Source organism: Agelaius tricolor, unplaced genomic scaffold (genome assembly GCF_023055355.1).
Source record: "Agelaius tricolor isolate 1412-34295 unplaced genomic scaffold, bAgeTri1.0.p SCAF_3, whole genome shotgun sequence".
NCBI lineage: Eukaryota > Metazoa > Chordata > Aves > Passeriformes > Icteridae > Agelaius > Agelaius tricolor.
In genome coordinates, this window is record NW_027269263.1 from 14,582,487 (window position 1) to 14,604,655 (window position 22,169).

Sequence of the window (22,169 nt, forward strand, 5' to 3'; positions counted from 1 at the left end):
TGAGCTTAAGTTAGCTCAGCTGGTCAGAACCTGGTGCTCGTAACACCAAAAAGGGTTGATCCCAGATGTATGGGCCATGCACTGAAGAACTGGACTCAATGATCCTTGTGGGTCCCTTCCAACTTGGAGTATTCTCCAATTCTGTGATCTGAAGGCCCTGGTAAATAAAAACTGAATCTGGTCTTGTGACACTTCTTTGTCATTTTTCTGGCTTTCCATCTCAAAATAGGCTACAAATTCTGTGCTAAGAAGCTCCCTGGTTTAGGTTATACAGCTGAGGCTGGGTCCTTACAAGTTCATCTGATAGGGACAGAGATTTTTCCATATCTGCATCAGAAAGTGGCATGTAATTCTGAAGCACAGGCCTTCCCTGAGCCTTTCCTGGCACTCCCTGCCAGGAGGAGTGTGAATCCCATTGCCATGGGGTTTTTTGCCTGTGTGACAGATCAGCCATCTGCTCAGCTCTGGTGGTGCAAATCCAGAATTTCGGGTAACTTCAGCAGAGCTGCTCAGAAGAGACACATGCAGCTGAGGTCAGGATCTGTTCTGCTTAATTAAATAAATAAAGGTTAAGTATACTGGAAGATCCATTTTCCAGTGTCCTTAACCTTCTCTTTGCTGGTGACCTCCTTATTTATTTATTTACTTATTTTCCAACTGAGCTTTTCATGGCCATTTCATTGACATAAATTTTCCAGCTTTTTTAATACAGAACATCTGTGGTCCCTATGCAGTGTCCTCTATAGGTCATGGGAAAGCTTTATCTTACTAATAAGCTCCATTCCTCTATATATTCAGGCCCAATTGATGGGGCCAAGTGTGTTTATAAATAAATATTGTCTTGTAATGACCGTTTCCATATGTCCCAGAGGAATAGAGATTTTGTCCTTTTGAGCTGGCCAGCTGCCTCCTTTGTAACAGTGAGAACAGTTTTCCCCTGTCTGGTTAACATTTGATTTATGTGGAAATGAACTCCCCAAGGTGACAGGCCAGTGATACTGAAGAATGCAATGCTCCCGACTACCCTTTAACAGTCAGGGAACTCTGTTCATCCACCCACCCTTCATTTTTCTCTTCATCAAACCAAATTGGTTGTATTTATTGAATCTCTCTATTTGTCCCTGACCAACTCTGTCTGCCTCAGCCAAACAGGGACAAAAGCATGAGGAAGGCAAGCAAGTTCCACTGGAGCTCTGTCACATATCTGTCACTAAGAAAAATGACCACTGACGTAGGACTTGATTAAATTATGGAAGAATGTGTTTGCTGGGAAAAGCAGAGCGTGGATTGCCAAAATGTATGGTGAATGATTGGCTCTTCTTTACTGATGAGAGCAGCAAGAAATATGCTGCCATATGGCTTCTCCTCTGCACAAAGTGTGATCCAATAGCTGCTTATGACTGAAGGATGACACTGTGCCCAGGGCTTATTTCTTAACTCTGTCCCATCAGAGACAATATGTACTTCTTACACAAGCCTTGACCTGCTCTGCATCCTCTGCCAACTAAGCAGCAGTGCAAAAGAGGTTAGGATCCATCTTTTAAAGGCTTTCAGAAGAAATCCATTGGAGACTTTAGAAGAACAACACACAAGACTTATGTAGGATATCTGTTAATCGTCGCTTCTGAAATTGTTCCTTGAGCTACATACACATGTGTTTATGTGGAGATATACACACACAGTAAAGAATGTTTATTCTGATTTTCCACTCTCCCAAAACATTGTACTGTGTGGAAGGGAATGAATGCCTGGGGATTTCTAGGCTTTGGTTTCTGGTAAAGCCTGTTTGATAAACTGTCTGATCAAGCCTCCAGGCTTGATAAATAATGAGAATACATTCCTATGGCTGTAATTTCATCCTACCCTGTAGTCCATTAGACAGGTAATGAGGAAAGAAAGGTAATTTTCAAGAACTTCATTTTATTATGCAGAAAAATAATCCAAGTATTATCCCTCTCCCTTAGCATGCTGGGGTTTAGCACTTAGTAAAGAAGGTTATATCAAAGTAGGACATGTATTTTGGGTATTTAGGTGTTTCTTCATTTTTGTGAGAAATCCAGTTTTGACTGATGCATGAGGGACTAGACAGAGCCTCCCTTTCCTGTACTCTGGGACATGTTCCATGGGAGAATTCAGCAGAAAACCAATTCCTGTAAATTAAGTTATGACATCCTTATCATGTTTTCCAACTCCTCTCATATAGCACAGCAATGTATGTCAGAAGGGGATGTGTGCACTGTGGTCTGGTTTCGATGCCAGTGAGATTTTGTATTGCAGTCCTGGCTCTTCTATTTCAAATGGCAAAGGGAAAGCTGTACCACCAGGAGAACGATATAAAATACTGTTTGTGGATATTTAATTTCAGGTTTATGAAGTAGGAAAAAAACCAAATCCAAACAATCACACGCCAAACCAGCACAATTGATCTGTTACTGCTGGGATCTGTTCTTTTTTTGTTGTTGTTATGTAAACTGCATGATGGCCTGGCTTTCCAACAGTGGGAAAATCTCCTGAGAAGAAACGTGTCCCTCGCTTCCTCTGGGAATGCTCAGTACCCTGGAGATTCTTCTTGCTTGACATTTTGTTTCTCAAGTGACTACTGGACCTTTGCTCAGATGAGATAAGTCATTTTTTCTTTCCCTGGCTACAAGAAGTACATGTAATTATGTTGTTGTAAGGCTTAAGGCTAAACTGGTTTATGACAGTGGACATACAGGGGGTTGTCCTCCCAGAGCTTTTCTGAGCCAGACTGAGCTGGGCTGTGTTACTTTGGCCATGTTTTGGTGGCAGGTAGCACAGCAAGCTCAGGAAACCCCCGTTCAGTGGTGGGCCATTGCCCCTCCCTGCTCTCATACATTTTCCCACAGCAAATTTGGGGACCAACATACTTGAATGCAAACTAGAGTGTACTTCTTATGGTTTTGAGCCAGAAACAAACCCTGTTTATAAAATTTAAATAATTGTTCTATCTTCTGGAAATATAGCAGAGTTAGTGTGAATAAAGGTTATAAAATATGATGAGGTTGCATCTGGAAAACTTGAAATCCTCCACAAAACACCAGATTCAGATTATGCTCAGATTATGTCAAACAAATGTAGCTAACCTGAACATCTTCTTTGCACCTGATAGTGTTTTCAGATAGGATCTGCTCACATTCACAGCATTTGGAAGGCACTTTGCAGGCAGGACAGATCTAATAAATGCACACAAGTAATCCAAACAGTCTACTTAAATTTATTTTAATTGTACAGTGATCTGGCATTTCAAACAGCACCAGCCTATCCTGCAGTGTCTGGAGATCTGTCTCCAAAAGGAGCCAATTGTCTCAAAACCAGTACTGAACTGTGAGACATTATCTTAGGGAACACCAAATCTTGTTTTCTTACTCGATTACTGATGTATCTTTTTCTCTTTATTGAGGTTCCATTTCTACATAATCTTCTTCTCATTTTTTTTTTTTTTCCCAGAAAACCCATGGAACAAAAGTAGCCAGCTGCCATATGGAAAGGGCAACTAGAACCTTACTGCTGTTTCCTTTTCCATCAGAGGTTGCACTGAAATGTCTAAACAAAGATATTTGTGTTTGTATGGAAGTTTAGGATTAAAGATCTCTCTGGGGCTGAAGGCACACACCCACGCTGCCTGGGAAGAGCTGCTTTGGGATTAGGAAAACTCCCCTGCTAGACAGATTTATGCTCTGGAGATCCTGCCACTTTTCCCTTTGAATGCTCTTCCTGCCTGGACTCTTTAAGTAGATATTTAACTGTAGGATCCTTAAGAATTCTCCTAATTTGGAGGGGGCTTCTCACAAGTGTATAGGGATTGCTGAGCTGTTTAGGATTTCAGAGCTGCTCAGGTGTTTTACAGAATCAGAAGCATTTTACAGAATGCTTTGGGTTAGAAGGGACCTCAAAGATCATCCAGTTCTATCCCCCTGCCATGGGCAGGGACACCTTCCACTAGACCAGGTTGCTGAGATTCCCATCCAGCCTGGCCTTGAACACGTTTTATCTCAGTAGGTAACAGCATCCCGAGTGTTTTAATTTTGTTCTATTTATTCATATTAGCAGGCAGAACTCTACAATTCACAATTTCTTAGGTACCTATGTCTTAGCAAGTGATTCTCAAAACAACAACTGGAATCCAGCACTTGAAGATCTCCCTTTCAGAAGCCTTTGATCTGAAATAAACCAAAACCACATTTACTTCACCAGAAAGAACAGTACATCTACTAAGAAATGTTTTTAAAACTGTGACCAGCTGACATTCACTTCTGCTTTCCTAAAAAACTGTCTGTCCCTTGACTTCTTCAGAGCATTCCCACATTAGCCTGGTTCCCTAGAGGAGCTGTCTTCTCCTCCCTTGGATGACAAATTTCTTCAAGGCTGCTGTCTCTGATATCCCTGTTTTCCATCTTGCCTGGTCATTGTGTCATTATAATACTCCATGTGTGCTGGAGATGGCTTGTCCTACCATTCCTGGATTTTATTCTTCCTTTTGCCCAGCAGCCCTTTGTTGAGCTGATTCACTGGAGTGGCCCAGCCAAATTGTTTCAGCATTCACACTTCTCTGTTTACCACAGAGAATCCAGGTTTTCAGTGCTCAGAGTGTGAGCAAGACCCTCACATGCCATAATCAGTGGCTTAGTAGGAGGAAAAGCAAAAGCCAAGGAATGGAAGCAGGAATCTGGTTTGCTTCTGACAGCCCCTTGAACTGTGCTCTGGCAGCTCTGAGCAAGCTTTCCCTGGGGGCACATCAGGCACATGTGCTTTGGAGAGCAATGGGATCGGGGCTGATCCTCGCTGCTGCTGCTGGGAGTTCGCATGGTCACGGCTGTGACCCGGCTGGGAGCGACTCCCTGCCTGGCCGAAGGGGCTGCACGTAGCTCTGTGCTGGCTGCTCATTTCCATGACCAAATTCCATATCCTGCACGGCATGTGCAGCTCCCCTGCGGCCTCATCCATGGCTGGGGAGCTCCCCAGGGACACAAATGGGCACTGAGAGTAAGTGCTACCCTTTAAAAGCTCACATCTCTGAGGGAAACCATTTGGCAAGCTCTCTGAGTCTTTGATTTCACCCCTCGAAAGGTATTTTTGCCCTCTTCTGTGTGCATGGTGCTGATGGGTCCATATTTGTGGCAATTTTACCAAGCTGAAATGTCACAGCCTCTTGATGATTTCAGGTACCAAATTATTGTGGGCGGGTTTTTCAAAGGGAGGTCTGGAATCTGTTGCTACTAGGCAAACCTCTCCCCTTTTCACAGCAGGAACAAAACATCAACAAAATTTGGATGTGTATTTGCAGACACACATTTGTACATGCACAGATTTTTCCTCTGCAGTTTATTTCCCCAGTGTCATATCCCAAATGATATTCCCAAAGTACCCATATGAAATGCCTGGAAATCCTAATGGGGGAAAGAGCTCCCAGCCTTTCTCCACCACTGCATGCAAATGTAAGTCAAGTTGAAAATATCCCAGAGGAAAGTGACCATGAGAAACTCACTGAGACACTTGACAGAAATCTAAACCAACACATTGGAAAGAGTTACAAACAAAACCAGTCTCACAACCAGCGCTCCTCCTGTGACATCATGTCACATTAATCACTGCTAGGTTGACCTAATAAGGATGAAAATTCCCACTTCAGAGCCTGCTCTCCCAAAAAAAAAAATTGCACTTTTTGCTGTGTTGGACCTTCCTTAATGTCTGCCAGAAGAGATGGAGCTGGAAGTTTTGCTCAGATGTCAGTGTAGTTAGCTGAGGCCTGAGGTGGGAGAGAAGTCCATCTTACTGAAGGTCTTTTCTCCCTAAAGCACAATGGAGTCTCTGAGAATGAGGATTCATTCTATAAATATATAATGGAATCTTTTGGCTGGAAAACCAAAGTAAAAATAACTTGGAGAATCCCTACTGTCAAATCTGGCAGTGCTTCTTTAAATATATAAATGTATATGTGTATATATATGTATATATATATATATATATAAAGATATATATCAAGGTAAACAAGTTTTTCTCCTTTGATTTGATAATGTGCCCAAGGAGAACTTAAGTTGAAGGATTTTACTGAGGAATTAATAGTTCTGTGCTTGAAGTGGAATAGGAAAGAATGTGTTGATATACACAGATACATGGTTTTGGAAAGACTAAGGAGTTATCACCACTTGCTGGCAGTGGATTGCAAACACTGTGCAAGGTGTGACTGCCTACTTAAAATGATATTTCTGTTTTGTGGGCACCACTAAGAACCTCTCAGTGAGTGAGTGCTCAGATGATGGCATCTGAAATGACAAAGATATGATTGATTGCATGTTTCCATGCTAAATTATCGTGCTTGTACGTGTCTTGTCCATGATTTCAGATTAAACATTGCCACCTGTAAAGTCTCTGGCACTTCTGTTTTGAAGACTGTTTCACCTACCATTCAGTACACGGTCAAGAAATTTTTATTTCAGTTTTCTGAACTTCTTATTTCTCTGGTTTTGTGCCTTTCCTCTCATAATTGATATGGCAGAATTGGGACTCATTGCCTACTGCTTTTTATCTTTAAGCAGAGTATTGAATTGATATTTGAACAGATTATTGTCCCTTAAGGAAAACACCCATGACTGGTAACACCATACTTGCTGATAATATAAACTAAAGGATATTCACATCTTTAAAATTAGGTTAAATTTAATATTTTATGGAGCACATTCAGTCTTGTATTCCATTTTTCATGTGGATGTTGACAGTATAAAGGAGCTGACTATAAGGAAAGCTTCAGTCCAGAAATTTTATTACTCTCTTAATTTAACACAAAATATTTAAAGAATGCAGTAAGATTTTGTATATGGAAAAAATAGCACATGCCAAACAATTTAATCAGATCAGCCAAGAATAGTATCTGTTTATAATATGATTTAAAACACTAGCTAAGGCTGAGCAGACAACATTTATTAGTACTTGATATATTTTTGAAAAGCTGTGAGACAAAAAGCTGACCACCCAAGGGGAAAACAATTGTCACTTGCTCTCACTCAAACTCAGCAGAGTTTCTTTCAGTGTGTGTCACAACCCTTCAGTTTTGCTTCATGTCCTGCCCTTGACTGAATTTGCAAACCCTGACAGTCAGCAGAAGCAGCCCCTCTCTGACAGACCAACCAGATGACCCAGAATGAAAGACATAACATCAAAAAATACACCCTGAAGGACAACAAGGCTGGGCCATGGGAGGATGCAATCAATTTTCATGGCTATTGTGGTTACAAAAGAAAAAAAAAAGCACTTGAGGAAAGCAGTGATGTTCCCTGGATGAGGAAGATGCTGAGCCCCAAACCACAATACCCTTTTGCAGTCACTCCAGTGCCATTCCTCAGTTTTATGGTCTTTGTAATAGACCTCAGACCATAAAATCAAGAAATGTAATTTCACTTTGGCCCACACAGAAGCTGGCTTTCTCATCCTTGCTACTAAGCCAAAATTTAACAACAGCAGGAATCCAAGAAAACTCCTGTAACAATGAGATACCCTAATTTTTACAAATTGTCCCTAGAGACATTTGTCAATGCTGTTTGAAGAATCCATAATTAGCACTGAAATGCATTTGTCAAATTAAATCAACCATTTGGGGATGCCGAACTCTGCTAGGGTTTCTGTTCCCCCATGTTTGTTTGTTTCCTCTGTGGGAGATTAATTTAAGACTCAGAGGAAAGCTTTTGCTTGACCAAAATTCATTAAACTCTCTCTATCCATAAATTTGGAGTGCAGCAGGGACCATTAGATCATCCCATCTGACATACTGAGCAATACAGGCCATGACATCCTGCACCCCACACTGGGCCCAGAAAAGTGAGCAGAGATTAACAAGTATCCTCCAGAAAACTGCAGCATGTTTGTGCTGGGAGTGATGTCTTCAGATAGATCAACTCTTCCTTAGGGTACAAAAAATAGGTGTTAAACTTTTGTTAAAGGTGAAGATGGAATCCAACATGATTTTTTTTGCCTCTTTGAATTTTTAATAACCTAAATGTTCAAATAATTGGTAGCAATAACTAAAGTATGGACTATATTTTCCTTGAATGGATGTTTTTTGTTTTCCTTGCATTGAAGTGTCTCTTGATGATACTAGAATATTCCTTTCACTGCTAGCTAATAGCTCATCAGTGTTCTGAGAGTCCTCAGCCAGAAACCCCTGAATACTTACTATTTTTAAATATTTCTTTTAATTTAATTCAACAGCTCCCACGGATTTTGAGCATGACATTTGGGCATCCATGCCCTTGGTGGTGTGTGCTGACTGTGAGTGCCTCAATCCCAGTGGCTGTTTCTCTTGGACAGCACTGATCTTGTCTCTGCAGGCTAAATTTCTCTTCAGCATCCAATAAGGGAATATGGGAACATATTTTATCTTTACTGTCCAGTTATCACATGAGAAATCTCTTTTTTTTTTTTTTAATGTTCAAAGAATTCTTAAGGGAAAATAGAAAACACAATTCAGGGAGATAGGATTATTAATAGAAGCATCATTAATATGCTAAGGGTATTAGAAAATTCCTGTCTATCATCTTCAATTAGTCTGGATGTCATGCAAACACAAATATAGGGAAAAAATATTTTAATATAAGCATGTGGGGGAGAAAAAGTTAACTCTCACCTGGCTATTCAAGCAACTCCCCCACAGTGTTTGGAAAACACCAGGCCACCAGGCCCAGCAGAGGTTATATTTTCTGAAAATATTGAAAGCTTTGTTCCTTTCATCATATAATATCAAATGGTTTTTCTCCTGTCAAAGCTCCTTTCTGGTCTTGGCCTAACTACTTTTGTGGCTTGCAGCAAAAAAACATTTGCTAATAATAACCACTGGAGTGCTTGGAAACTGGTTTCACAAAATGTCCTCAGTCTCTAGTTTGTGATGAAAAAAAGGATGTGGAGAATTAACCATCTTTTTTATTTTTAATCAGAAAAAATAATGTGTCCATGCTGCTATCCAGATTGCAAAGTAAAAGCATGATTCCTGAACTTTATAAAGTGTAGATAAAGGCTCAGACTTCTATGACATTCATTCACAATGGCTTTGAGGCAAAACCTCTGAAATGACCCTTTGGCCTGGAGTGACACATGGCTTTAGGGCAAAGGGCCATAGCACACATGAGATGTTTACTAAACCTGAATGTTCCTCTGGCTCTCACTTTACAATGTCCTGAGTACCCCAGAAGGCCCAGAAGGAAGGGTAGCCCTTGTATGGAAAGAGCCAGGCAGTTGTATCGGCAGATCACTGTGGGACAACGTGCTCATGAAGACATGCTCAAGGGGCAGAACTGTTTTACGAGGCCAGAACTGTTTTACAAGGCCAGAGTGATGCCAGGGGTAGCAGAGAGGTTCAAGGTGTGCCTTGCAGCAGGGCCTTGCCAGTGCCAAGCTCCAGCTTCTGTCCCTGGCTCGCACCAGATTTTGCAAAAGAGAGTGCAAGAAGTCCTGAAGGTGACAGCCATAGACTCAGCTGCCAAGAAGGAAAGTCTCCTCGAAATCCTATCACTCAGATCTTGGCTTCAACCCTGAAGCATTAACCTTTATATCCCCTGTAAGCACTGTCAGTGTTTGTTTGCTCTGTCCCCACCAGGGTAACTCTGAATTTTCTGGGTGTCCCAAACAAGGACAAAGGCTCTCACTGCCATTTCTCTGTTTAAAACATAGAAGCTCCTGAGGTGAGAGCTAGGAAGAAAAAATAAAGAGTAATTCCAGACATTATGCCTGTCCTGGAAGGACTTTATAATTACTTTTCTTAGCTTAGAAAAGCTTTGCTGCACAAAGAGCCAAAGCATATTAAATCCACAGAATAAGTGAAGTCAAGTATGCAGTTCTAGTTACACCGTGCTGCAGAGGGATGGGAATGGTAGGGACACAAATAAATGTGAAGGGATGATGTTGATACCTTATTTAATCCAATTTACTAAATTATTATCAATGAGATGGGCAGTTAACTGCTAACATAAACTGTCAGCACTGTTTGGTAGAAATCTCACTATCATCCTTAACTTGTCAGGCTGTATTGCAAACAGAAGGCTTCAAATTTAAAATAAAACCCCTTTCTGATAAAGTTGCCCGGGAGAATAAATAATTAAACGTATTGAGCTGTGGTGCTGCCAGCTGATGCCCCCTCAGCAGGCAAAGCTGGGTATGAAAGGACATGCAATGATATTGCAAAGCTGGGTCTGAAATCTGTCCTTTCAGTCAGGGAAGCAGCTCCTAGACCAAAGACCCCTCTCCTGCTCTCCATCACTGGCTGCCTCTGTCCCTGACCTCTTCCAGGACTGCAAATCTTGCTCAAGAAAGGGGCTTTGCACAAAAGGATTTTCTGCGCGGAGCAGGAGCGCAACACATATGAACATAACATTCATGGCACAAAGCTCTGCCTTGTTTATCTGTTCAGCATTGGAAAAGGCTGGGATACAGGAAAGACCAAGAGTATAGAAGAATGAATGAAGAATACAAAGAAACAAGAAGGAAAGGAGTAGAGAAAAATCAGAGATGGAAGAAATAATTTGTTGGGGGTTAGGATTTTTCCTTTTGTTTCTTTCTCTTATGGAATTTTGTCCCATCTGTGGCTAAGAGACAATAAAGAGCAGTACTTAAGAGAGACAAAAAGGTGGGGGAACCATGCAGCTGGCTACTCTCTTACCTGGGAGGTTTTCTCTTTGGAAGGGCAAAGATACCATGAGATTTTGGCTGGGCTCCTCTCGCTCTTGGCATTGGAGTAGCCACAGCCGGTCTGCAGTCGCTGCCCAGAGGATTCGCTGCCACAATGGAGCTTTTGTCCTTCCACTGTGTCTCCTACTGTGGGTGAGCCTTTGCTTGTAAGAGCAGTTGTTGGATGGGGACATTACTAACACCCAATCTGACTGGAAGGGACCCTTACCATCTATTTGGGTGCCTCAGGGGAGAAACCCAGGACCCCAGCCCTCTTCCCCTTCCCGGCTGCATGCCACAGCTGCTACAGCAGGAGCCTGGCTGCTGCTGCCCAGTCCCACTGCTTTCTCCTCTACACTCTAACCCAGCACCCCTGCCTGCCATGACACCTGCTACAGCTGTGGAGTTTCTGATACATTTCCTTGGCTGCTCTGGTGTCTGCTCATCCCTGCTGTCCCAGCTGCTGCCCCCCGGTCCCTCCTAAGGCCCATTTTCACCACCCGGCCCGCTGCCATTACCGCGTGAGGGAGACGCGGCTGAGCTCGCACACAGCGCCCCCTGCAGGAATGATCGCACCCGCCCTGCCCGGCCAGGAGCCAGCAGCGCCCCCACTGGCCGTGACCGGAACTGCAGCGAAGGGGAGAGCGCCGCGGCTGAGCCACTGCAGGTGCACTCCTGGTTCTGTCCGTGTTGCTGCTGTTGTTTGTTTGCCTTGCTACACAGACTAGTAAAGAACTGTTATTCCTTTTCACATATCTTTGTCTGAAAGCCCCTTAATTTCAAAGTTGTAATAATTCAGAGGGAAGGGGGTCATATTTTTTTCCATTCCAAGGGAGGTTCCCACCTTCCACGGCAGACACCTGTCTTTCAAACCAAGAGATTATTGTAACTCTTTTTATTATTATTTTGTATAAAACCTGCTTTTGCACAGCATCTGACTTAACCATGTATCCAACAGAGAGCCTCAGAGAAGTTCACAGTCCTGGAAATGGAGGACAGAGACAAATTGTAATATAGTGCTTCACTCTGACTCTTCTTGGAAGCTGCAGCTGATCATAGTTTGGACATACCAGGGACAGATTAATTTCTCCAGATGTTCACCATCCACCCTTCCAGAACATTAATGGGCAGGCCAGGGAATGAATGATTTCAGCAGAAACTTCAATTTCCTCTGCTGCTTCAGATGAAGTATTTTGTCAGTTTTTGTTCTGAAGAGCATCTGTTCCAAATGCAGGGAGTCCACACCTCAGAGCAATACCCCTCCATGCCACCATCCAACACCTCATGAAGCCTGAAACCATCCATCCAAAAATTGCTGATGAGCTCCTTCAAAAAGAATGAGAATCCAGCTTTGACTGTTTTACCATAGAGAAAAAAGCAAACATTTAAATGTTTGAGTGGCTTGGAGGGTCAGAACAAGGATAGTAATTCTCTCAACCCACAGACATAAAACAATTTCTGCAAGACATTTGAACAGGAACTTGTCCATAGTTATGCTTACTCACATGGGAAAAAACATGTATCAATTTAGGCAACCAAATTTGACAGAATTAGTTGTCTTACTTTTATGTATTCCTGTAGAAAAATGTGTGATGATATTTTTGGGAAGGGTCCAAGTAACAAATGCCAATTTTAATTTGAAGAGGAAAGCTTCTTCCCACCAATTCTCAATGCCAGATTATATAAAAACACAGGTGAGGCACTGCTAAAAACCCAGGAATTCAGCAGCAGCATCCAAGTCCTCCTGAAAAGCATTCAGATACTTCTGAAAGTGCTATCTCTAATATTATTGGCAGGCTTCCCTCTCATTCTCATTCATGAGTTCCCACTGGCAAAAAATAACCTTCTTCTGGATGATGCAGACTTAATCCTATGAAAAGTAAGTGAAACAAATACATGTGTTTCCTTCATGTATGAATCTATCAGAGAGAGGAAAACAGTATTTGGTCTTCTGTCATGATGAGAATGTTAAAGAGGCATCTTCTTTTTCCAGCTTGAATAATTTCAGTGAAACAAACGCCCAGGTGGCAGCCAGGAGGACTGGGATTTCTCAGCTTGGCCTACAGCTAATCTAAGATGTGTGTTGTCCTGCAGCCAAGTATTTCACCCTGAGAAGAAGAGCGGCACTCCGTCATTTTGCTGGGTTTCCTGCCTGGAGTGACACCAGCTTTCCTGTGGGATGGACAGGTCACAACACCTGACCCAAATTTGCTCTCAAAATGCCTTTGCCACAAACCAACAAAAAAGAAAAAGCCTGGGAAACCAAAGATGAAATAGTTGCTCTTCTCCAGTGAAATCTTTGAGGAATTTAGTTACTCCCTTTAAGAGAACAAGGAATTCACACAAAAAGATCAATATCCAAATGTCATGCGCAAAATCCGTGGGAGCTGTTGACTATAGAAGTTTTGTGAAGCACTCACTTGCGTAGGAAAGCCCCACATTTTGTGACAGCCAGCAGAAGCTAAGAAAGAGACCCTTGATAAGAAAAATACGATTAAAAAAATCAGCATGCCACTAAAACAAGTATAAATACGCATTATATTACATGAGTGAAGTGTGTTTTCTTTAGTGTACGTGCCATTTTTTATTAATTCATACACTACGTGCTAAGCTGTTTTCTAATGCCATTAGGTGGTGCTTTCAGTAAGTAATGGAATAAATAGTTCTTGCACGGTTCTCTTCTGCATTGTGTTCTTGTTTTCTTAAGTAAAAGGAAATTGAAGGAAAACACCACAGGTGCCTCCTCCTTCTGAAGCCCAGTGCCCTAGCACAAAGCTGTGCATCACGTTTCTGAGGCACTCTGGCTCCCCTCGGGTGTGATAAACTGCACTTTGGGCACGATGAGCGAGGAGTTGGTTCTCCGCATGGAGTTGCTCCTCCGAATGGAGTTGTTTCTCCTCATGGAGTTGCGCTTCCTCAGGGAGTTTTGGTGGGACAGCTCGCTCTTCTGCAGGGTCTGGATGAGGATGGAGGGCTTCTCATCAAGCTCCCGGGCACTGCAGCGTGGTGCAGCCACTTTGACAGTGTTGCCGAACTTGGAGTAGTCGACAGCGTACACGCCTTCCTCCTCAGTGACAATGGGCACAAAGCGGTGACCCCACAGGATCTCCTCTGCCACATAGGAGGTTCTCGCCTGTGTTGTGATGCCCGTGGTTTCTACGACCCCTTCCAGTATCACGATGAGCTCCAGGTCCTGGAGTGCCAGGTCGGAAGCAGAGATATCATAAAGAGGACTCCGCTTGTCAATGACATGACAAATGATCAAGGGAGCCACCAGGAAAATGTTGTTGCTTTCAATGGGGTTATCCACAGGGATATCCACCTGGTGAATGGGTATGACTTCTCCTTCAGGGGTCATGGTCTTCCTCACGACCTGGATTCTCACTGAGGCGCTGATGATCATGCTCTTCCTCAGGTCCCCCACGCGGAACATGAAGCAGAGCTTGCCATTGCGGACAGCGATGACCGCCTGCCGGCTGAAGATCAGCGTCTCGGCCCGCCGGTGAGCCTGCGCCGTCTTCATGAAGATGCAGCCCAGCATGACGGCGTTGATGATCAGCCCCACAATGTTCTGCAGGATCAGAACTGTGATGGCCAGGGGACACTCCTCAGTCATCATCCTGCCCCCAAAGCCAATGGTCACCTGGACTTCGATGGAGAAGAGGAAAGCGGAGGTGAAAGACCTGTAGGGGAAGATTGCACCCAGTTAACTCTCAGGACACGGAGCACACACTGAGAAGCTGTTAACATGTACTTCCAGAAACAAACTTAAGGTCATGTTTGTATGGCTCTAGTACACATAAGCGTTCTGTTAACACCAGCCAAAGCATTGCATGCTTGGTGGCTCAGATTCGTGTGGCTGGTGTAGTGTCTAACGGTGGCAGCGGAGACCTCAGAGCCTGGGCTCCTCAAAGACCATCTGGGTGACCCTGAGCAGCTCACAGAATCTCTTTCCAGGAGCACAGGCTGCCCACTGGCTTAGTGAACAGCTCTGGAACAGCTAGGCTTTCCACCTTCTCCATCTCATGAAGCCCTTGGTAGAGAGAGGTAGTTTTGGGAAGCATGCGCAATCAGCTGGCACACTGAGATCCTTCCACCAGCCTGTGCAGGGAAAGGAAACAGGGAAAACTGCAGCACTTCACTCATGCTACCTGAATCGTGACCCAGAATTTCCTGGTGGGGGAAAAGGGACTTTCCCAGATTTGTGACACTTCCCAAACCTTTGCTCGCCTTGTGAGTGAGCAGGATGAGGCTGCAGAGAGAGGCCAGTGGCCCCCAGGTGTCCCCTGCACACCCTGGCAGCAGGACAGTGCTGTGACCCAGGGCTTGGGTTCAGCTCACTGCCAGGGCAAGACCAGCTGGAAAATTTCAACACAGAAGTGGGATATAGAAGTGTGGGTTTAAGTTAAATACCCTAAAACACTATGGTGCTGGACATCAGCAAATGCTGCCCACAAACTTCCCAAAATACATTATTTATAGTAGCCACAAAGTCATATCCCCTCTATATATCAGGGTCCTTAACTTCCTTTTATATTTATTTTTTCCTTTATTTCTTCCAGATACATCCTTCCAGTGCAATACAATAAATCTGAAGCATCCAATGCTTAACAGGGCCATACCAGTAGGAAATATATCCTGGCCATGAAGATGGGTCTAAATAATTCATTGGCTTTGCTTTGCTTTTCAATTAATCTGCTTTTAAATTTTTTTTTCTTTTCTAGCCATATTTTCACTGGGGTGTCGAAGACACATTTAAATAGCATAGGCAATATCAAGAATAATTTTCTGGGCAATAAGAAAGTCCATCTTCGAGAAAACCAGCCAGTCTCTGCACACGTATCTTTGAAATAACTTTCTTATTTTGCCTTTTCTATTCTTAATCATTAACAAATTCATTTGTATTGAGGGGGTTTATTTTGTATTTCACTCTGAAGAAATCAGGGACGAAAGAGTTACTTAATAGAATCCATGGAATGATTTCTTATAATCATGAATATTCAGTTATATGCAGAATGCAGCTTCTGGATTCAATTTCAGTCAGCTTAATTTAGCTTAAAACTCTGTCCAGTAAGTAGTCTGACTTCCCTTAGCAACACCCTTCTTTAAAAAAAGAAAAAAAAATCCATCTTTTTAATAGTGGAAGTAAGTGAAAGAGCAAGTTTGGAAAGCATTTTAACCACGTGAAATGGGAGAGAGAAAAGTGCAAATCACACTGTTCCCAGGTCCTTCCCCTCAGAGCTGTGTAGCAGCTTTCCATTTTGGATAATGTTTGCTTTCTGTGGCAAAGAGATGTGAGGCTTAGAAATTTCTACAGTACTTCATAAAATGAAAGGACTGTACAAGCTCTAGGTACTGGTTAAAATTTCCAGAGCCAGGTTTTCCTGTAAATAGGTAATGGCACCCACCCAAGAAGCTCTCCTGAAATATCCGTGGACCTAAACCTCAGGGAAGTAGGCTAAAAATTTTTTGTCATGATTTTGGCATTCCAATAGTATTTTACACCCAAAAACTTGCCATTCTTAAAGCTGTCAGCAATCACATCTTTACTTCATGACTTTGACCAAAGTGGTCACCAGATTTCCCTAGGAAAGGAAGAGATTTCTCATGGCTTGGATATGGGCACTGGAGCAGCTGTTGCCTGGACACCCCATGAGGGAGGGGTGTGTGTTCTTCGGCATCGGCTAAACCTGAAATTGTATTGATTCATTCATTTTGTTACCAAGCAGATATCCTGGAAGATCCACAGGCAGCTATGGAGAGAGAACAGGGGCAGAGTCCTGGCTGTGGATGTGCCTGGCCCCAGTGGCATGAAGCCCCTCGCCCCCAGCTCAGGATCTGCAGGGTGACACAGCAGCCACGCTGAGGGAGCTGCCAGCCACACACAGGATGTCCCCTCAGCTGACCCTGGAGAGCTGCAGGGTTGTAACTGTTCACTAATTCTAGTTGGACAGATCCCACAAATCCCAGAAATGCCGGGGGTAACGCTCCTGCGGGTGCAAGCTGGGTCATGACATCTCATTTCAGAGGACACTGCTTGTGGCCAGACATCGGAAAAGAAACAAGACAGCAACTCTTACTCCAATTCCCCCTAGCTTGGTGAAGGGAAGCTTGGGAAAATCGCCTCTTCTTTTACCTTGGAAAATCCCCATTTAGCAAAAAAACTGTTCTTTTTGCTAAATTAAATCTGAATTAAATCTCTGCTACCTCATGAGCCAGATACAAAGTCCCTTCAGACTTGGTGAGGTACCTCAAAACTTTCTGGGAGAAGGGAGAAAAGGGAAGTGGATTCACTGATATCTCAGAGCACCCTGCAACACCCAGACCCTCTCAGCACAGCAATGTATACAGGCAGATGATCTGGGGCAGCCTAGTGGTACAGAACCACCAGGTTCTATCTAAAAAACTAATGTTAAAAAAGCAGATTTAATTGATGAGATCCTTAAGTTATCTTACAGTTTACCCCACCTCTAATCCACAGTCTTCTCTTCCATGTATGTTTGTGTCAGCTTATCAGTGCCCTGACAATTGTCATGGCTTTGGGGACACTTCAACAGGTGATATTTAATCCAGTCACCCCTTAAGCTTTCACTGTCTGACACAAATGCATGGTGTGGAAAGTGTTCCTCTGTCCAACTTCTGGCATATGGGTTCACCAAGATATTTTGAAGCCCCACATATTTAACACTCTCAGGAGAGTCATCTCGAAACAGTTTTGTTCTAAGTGACTCATTTCCTGGCACCTCTGACTGGTGCCCTGCCTGACACCCAGGGCTGGTTCCCTGCCTCTCGGAGGGAGTGCCTCTGGCCGACGTGGCGCTGGGGATGCTCCCGCTGCCGTAGACAACGTTACAATACATATAACACATACCCACTCTTGCAGCAGGCTCTTATCTCGACAGGCAATCGAGTTACCCACAGAGTGTGGAGACACATGAAAAGCAGCAGGTCTCCCTCTCTTTCAGATCCTGTAAGGAATCAAAGACATCTACAGTACAGTATTTTCCAAGCCCGGGAGGCTTGCTGAATTTACGCAATCTAGAGGAAAACACTGCACTTTTCAACTGTCTCAACCAAACCCAACAGTTCATGTAAACCAAAAGCTGCACTTCAGACAATGCCAGGACAGCTGGCAGCTCTGTCCCCGCCCTTTCTTCATCCCACCAAACTCTACCTGACACACGTCACGCATGGCGTCCACTTTGTGCTGTTTGAGGGGTTTTCTGTGCTCGGGTCCATGTCGCCATGGGCAAAGGCCACCAGCCACCACATCATGGCAAACAGCAGCCAGCTGCACAGGAAGGACATGGTAAAGATGACCAGCGTATGACGCCACTTCAGGTCCACCAGGGTGGTGAAGATGTCCTGCAGGAATCGTCCCTGCTCGCGGATGTTCTTGTGGGCCAGGTTGCAGGCGCCGTTCTTGGCGATGAAGCGGGCCTTGCGCGGGCGGTCGCGGATGCGCGGCTTGCGCAGGTTCTCGGCAGCGATCCGTGCCAGCACATACTCTTCAGGGATGATACTCTTGCGAGCCAACATCCTCCTGCCACCATAGTCCACTCAGCAAGATGCAAAATGGGGGGTGGTCCCTCTAGCAAGTATCTGCAGGGCTTGCTTTACCCTGCAAAAAAGAGTGAACTTGGTCAGAGTTGTCACCTGTGCAAGAAGCCCCGATTAAGGTACCCCCTGCCAAACCCCACTACATTAAGTGCTGGTTCTACAGTGCCCTCTCTCTCTCAGACCACCATTTTTATATGAGCAGTCGGTATCAGCTCGTAGCAGATATGAAAGATACTATTTGGAGACTCCTTGCATGAAGGGAGGCTGCACAGCAGTCTCACAAAGTCGCTGTAAAGTACCGTGACAGACATCAGCTCGGTTCCTCAGGCTGTTTCTCCGGGGGACAGCAGTGCTCAGATGGGGACCGGAACACGAAGCACTAAGTTATTCGCATCCTTCAGGACCTGAAGAATCAGACGTCTGTGGTTAGAGCCGAAGTTAATCTGCGGAGACGCGAGGAGACTCCCTCCTTACGGCTGCAGCCCCGCAGCTCATCCAGCAGCCTGTGGGGAGCCCCTGCCTCGTCCCCCTAGAGCATCACAAGAAGGAACTGAGCTGGAGGTGCGGCAGGCAGGGAACGGGACTCCTCGGAGCAAGCGGTCGCATTTTCCCTCGCAGCTCTCCTTCCCTTCCGGGATCAGGCGGGGAAACCCTCCCTTTATTCCCAAACTTTGTCCCCAAACGGGTGACAGAACAAACGCACGGAAAGCCCGGCTCCCCGGCTGGCCCGTCCCACCGGGGGAGGGCAGGGCTGCCTGACCCCCCCTGGCGCCTCGCAGGGTCCCCCCGCCCCCGGCCGCCACTCACCGTAGAACGGGGCGGGACGCGGCCGGGCCGGGCGGAGCGGGGCGGGCGGAGCGGGGCTCGGGCTCGGGGGAATGCGCGGAGGGGCTCGGGCTGGGGATGCGGGGCTCGGGCTGGGGATGCGCGGCTCGGGCTGGGGATGCGGAGCTCGGGCTGGGGATGCGGGGCTCGGGCTCGGGATGCGGGGCTCGGGCTCGGGATGCGGGGCCGGGGCTCGGAGCAGCGGTCGGGATGCGGAGCACGGGCGCACACGCTCCCTGCGCTGCGCGGGAGGAGGTGCTAACGCTGCTGGTCTGTGCTAGTTACACAGAGCTGCGCGCCTGCCTGCTTCCCCCGGCAAGCCAAGAGTTGTGCCTTCCTAACTTTATCTTCCCTCGAATCTGGCTGAGGCAGAGGAAGCAAGGCTTGTGCGTAAGTGTTTGGGGGACCAAAGCCAGAATCTCATGACCTTTGCAGCTTTGGATAAACTTAATTACCTGTCTCTGCAAGAAGGGAAGGAAAACATTTCTTTTCACGGGTCACAGCTCTTGCTGAGCAGCGTCAGGCCCGTTTTAATGTTCAGCTGGGAAATGGGCACTGGCTGATGAGGATTGGTATTTGGGATGGGTAGGAAGAATGATGTACAATGACAATCTCTCCTCCACCTCCCCAGTGAAATCCCTGAAGTTCTTTCTCTTTCCCACTGGTTGAGGTTAACAATTTTGGCCCTTTTGTTTAATGGAAACTTTGGAAACTTGCATTCTTGGAAATCGCAGCTTTTTTTTTTTTTTTTTTTCCTGAAGTCTTAGGGTTTGTAATGGGGAGAATAAACAGTGCATCAACTTTATGAAAATATCTACATTCAGATTTTTAATGAAGAAAAGTGCAGAGATTTTGTCAGATTAACTCCCTTGTATCCAAGTAGTGTGAGAGAGAGTGTGTGTGTGTACGTGTGTGTGTGCAGTAGGGAGGTTCCAAACTTTTCTGTGTATCACTCAAGTGAATCACCTCTAGGGTATAAAATTTCTACAGAACAAAATACCTCACTCCTCTCTGTAAACTAGGGAAAAGCTTGACAGGCCTGGTGCAATCAGGAAGGTTTTAAGCATACTCAGGCGTGGAAAAACTGAGAAGGCACATTTGACAGGCAGTGTAATCCTCAGCTTGAAGATATCCACCCTGCTGAACACATGCACGTGCTCAACTTTAAATAGATGAGTGGTTCCTGGAAACTTCTCCAGCACTGGCCTTTGCTAATACTACATAGCCAGTAGCCAGAGGAGAGACAGACACAAAGCCCCAGTCATATTAGGCAATTAGCTAAATATTTATGTGTGAAATTAACTTTAGGCAGATGGGATGCTGAAAAATCAGGGTCTAAGCCAAATGCCTTTAGATTTTAACCAGACTCTGAGTACAAACACATAAAATCACTTGGTGGGTATCTGCAGGGTCAGCATTGTTGGTGTATGGCACTTCATGGGCTGGGCTTGGAGAACTTGGGAAATTACCCTTCTGTGAATGAGGTGGCAGAGACAGCTCTAGAGGGGCTGCCTCATTTGTTTCATGCAGCCCCAAAAGTGCATCTCACTTAGCTGTAACTATTGGTTTAGTACCAGTTCCCTTTCCCTTTTTCCCTTTTCCCTTTTTTCCTTTTTCCTTATTCTCTTCCTCTGCCCTTCTCCCATTTAGCTCCTGTGAAGTATTTGTTCTGTTCTAGGGCTAGAAACAAGACTGGCGTTCCCCAGTACAGCTGTTAGGTGCAACTCAAAAAAAAAAACAAGTATCTGGGAACTGCATGGAACACTTCCCACCTCTCACTTCTTCATGAGATCCTTGAATTGTATGACTTTGCTTCTGACAGAAATTAGCTCATGCCACATGGCCAATTGCACTGTTTCAAGAACTCTGAAGTTCTTGAAATCCACAGCTTTATAATTGGGGACACAGAAGCACCAAGAAATGTTTTATTTACTTGCCACTTCAGAGCATAAACCCACGTGTGTGGCTGTTTTCAGCCTCATCCCTTCTCCCCCAGGCTCAAGCTGCTGCTGTGCTCCCCACGCCATCTCTGCTGGTAGTGAGTGCAACTGTGTGACATATAGTTAGTGTGTAGACTAGCAGCTAGTTTGGAAAAATGGATCAAGCCCATCTTTGAGGGCAAGTGGGAGCAAGAAGTGACATTCCTTGAGCTACTCAAGTGGAACAGAAACTGCTGCCAGCACTGGCACTGTCAGGAGTTCCCTGTGAGCTCTCAGGCCCATGTGTTCCCCCCTAACCTGCTGGAGGTTTCCTCCCCCTTAACTGGGCACCATGCAGAGGCTGAAACTCTTGTAGCTGAGATAGGAAAGGATCCATCAAACACATACAAATATCCTGGCACATCCCCAGTGTGGCTGAACAAAGTTACTGATCCTTTGACCCACCATCACACATTGCAGGAAAAAGGCTTATCTTTTCCTCTCTGCCTGTTCAAAACTGGAAGAGATGCCTTCCTCCTCACTTCTACTGGAGATGAGTTTTGAGGAAGCCTGCTGGGTCATGACCACAGGGATGTGAGGATCAGGAGCTCCAGCCACGACTCTGAGCACAGCATCCATTTCTCCAAGTTCCAGTCTATGAATATGCTCTGGAGAGTGACAGCTACTAAAACCCTTCCCCTCTGACCTTTTAAATACTTGCATGGTTGCCACATGCACACTTCTGTCTGAGATTTAAATAATAGCTGGGAAAATCTCCTAAAAGGTCTCCTAACCCATTTGGTAAGGAACAGAGTGTCTGAGTGTTGTGAACACAGCCTTTTCAGGAAAAAAAATGATCAGAATTGATGGCAGTTTTAGGTCCAGTTTTCTTATGGCCCTTCATGTGTCTCCTTCTTGATGTTTCATTCCCCTCCACCCACAAGCATTACTGATATTATGGTAAATATCACTTTACAATTATGCCTATCTAAAATCAGGATTAAATAGTGCACTTAGACATGAATCTGAAATTTCCACATTATAGCTCTGTCCAGCCCTTTCAGAAAATCCTGCTTTGTAATAAGTTTTGTTTGAAATTCTAATCTTAGCTTAGAGATAGGATGACTTTGCAGGCGTCCAGAGATGTCATGCACTTAGAGTGAGGCTTCCACAGAGACACAAAGCTGATAAGCC

At 44.8% G+C, this 22,169-nt stretch overlaps 1 protein-coding gene across 1 annotated transcript; it reads right to left on the reverse strand.

Annotated features, from left to right (window-relative positions):
* Positions 1 to 6,764: 6,764 nt before the first annotated feature.
* KCNJ8 (potassium inwardly rectifying channel subfamily J member 8) lies at positions 6,765 to 18,940 on the reverse strand. Its single transcript, XM_071422598.1, has 3 exons — positions 18,531 to 18,940; positions 17,846 to 18,292; positions 6,765 to 14,354 (listed from the first exon to the last, which is right to left on the reverse strand). The coding sequence occupies exons 2-3, from the start codon at positions 18,208 to 18,210 to the stop codon at positions 13,454 to 13,456; spliced, it is 1,266 nt and encodes a 421-aa protein (XP_071278699.1). The 5' UTR covers positions 18,211 to 18,292; positions 18,531 to 18,940; the 3' UTR covers positions 6,765 to 13,453.
* Between the last annotated feature and the right edge of the window lie 3,229 nt (positions 18,941 to 22,169).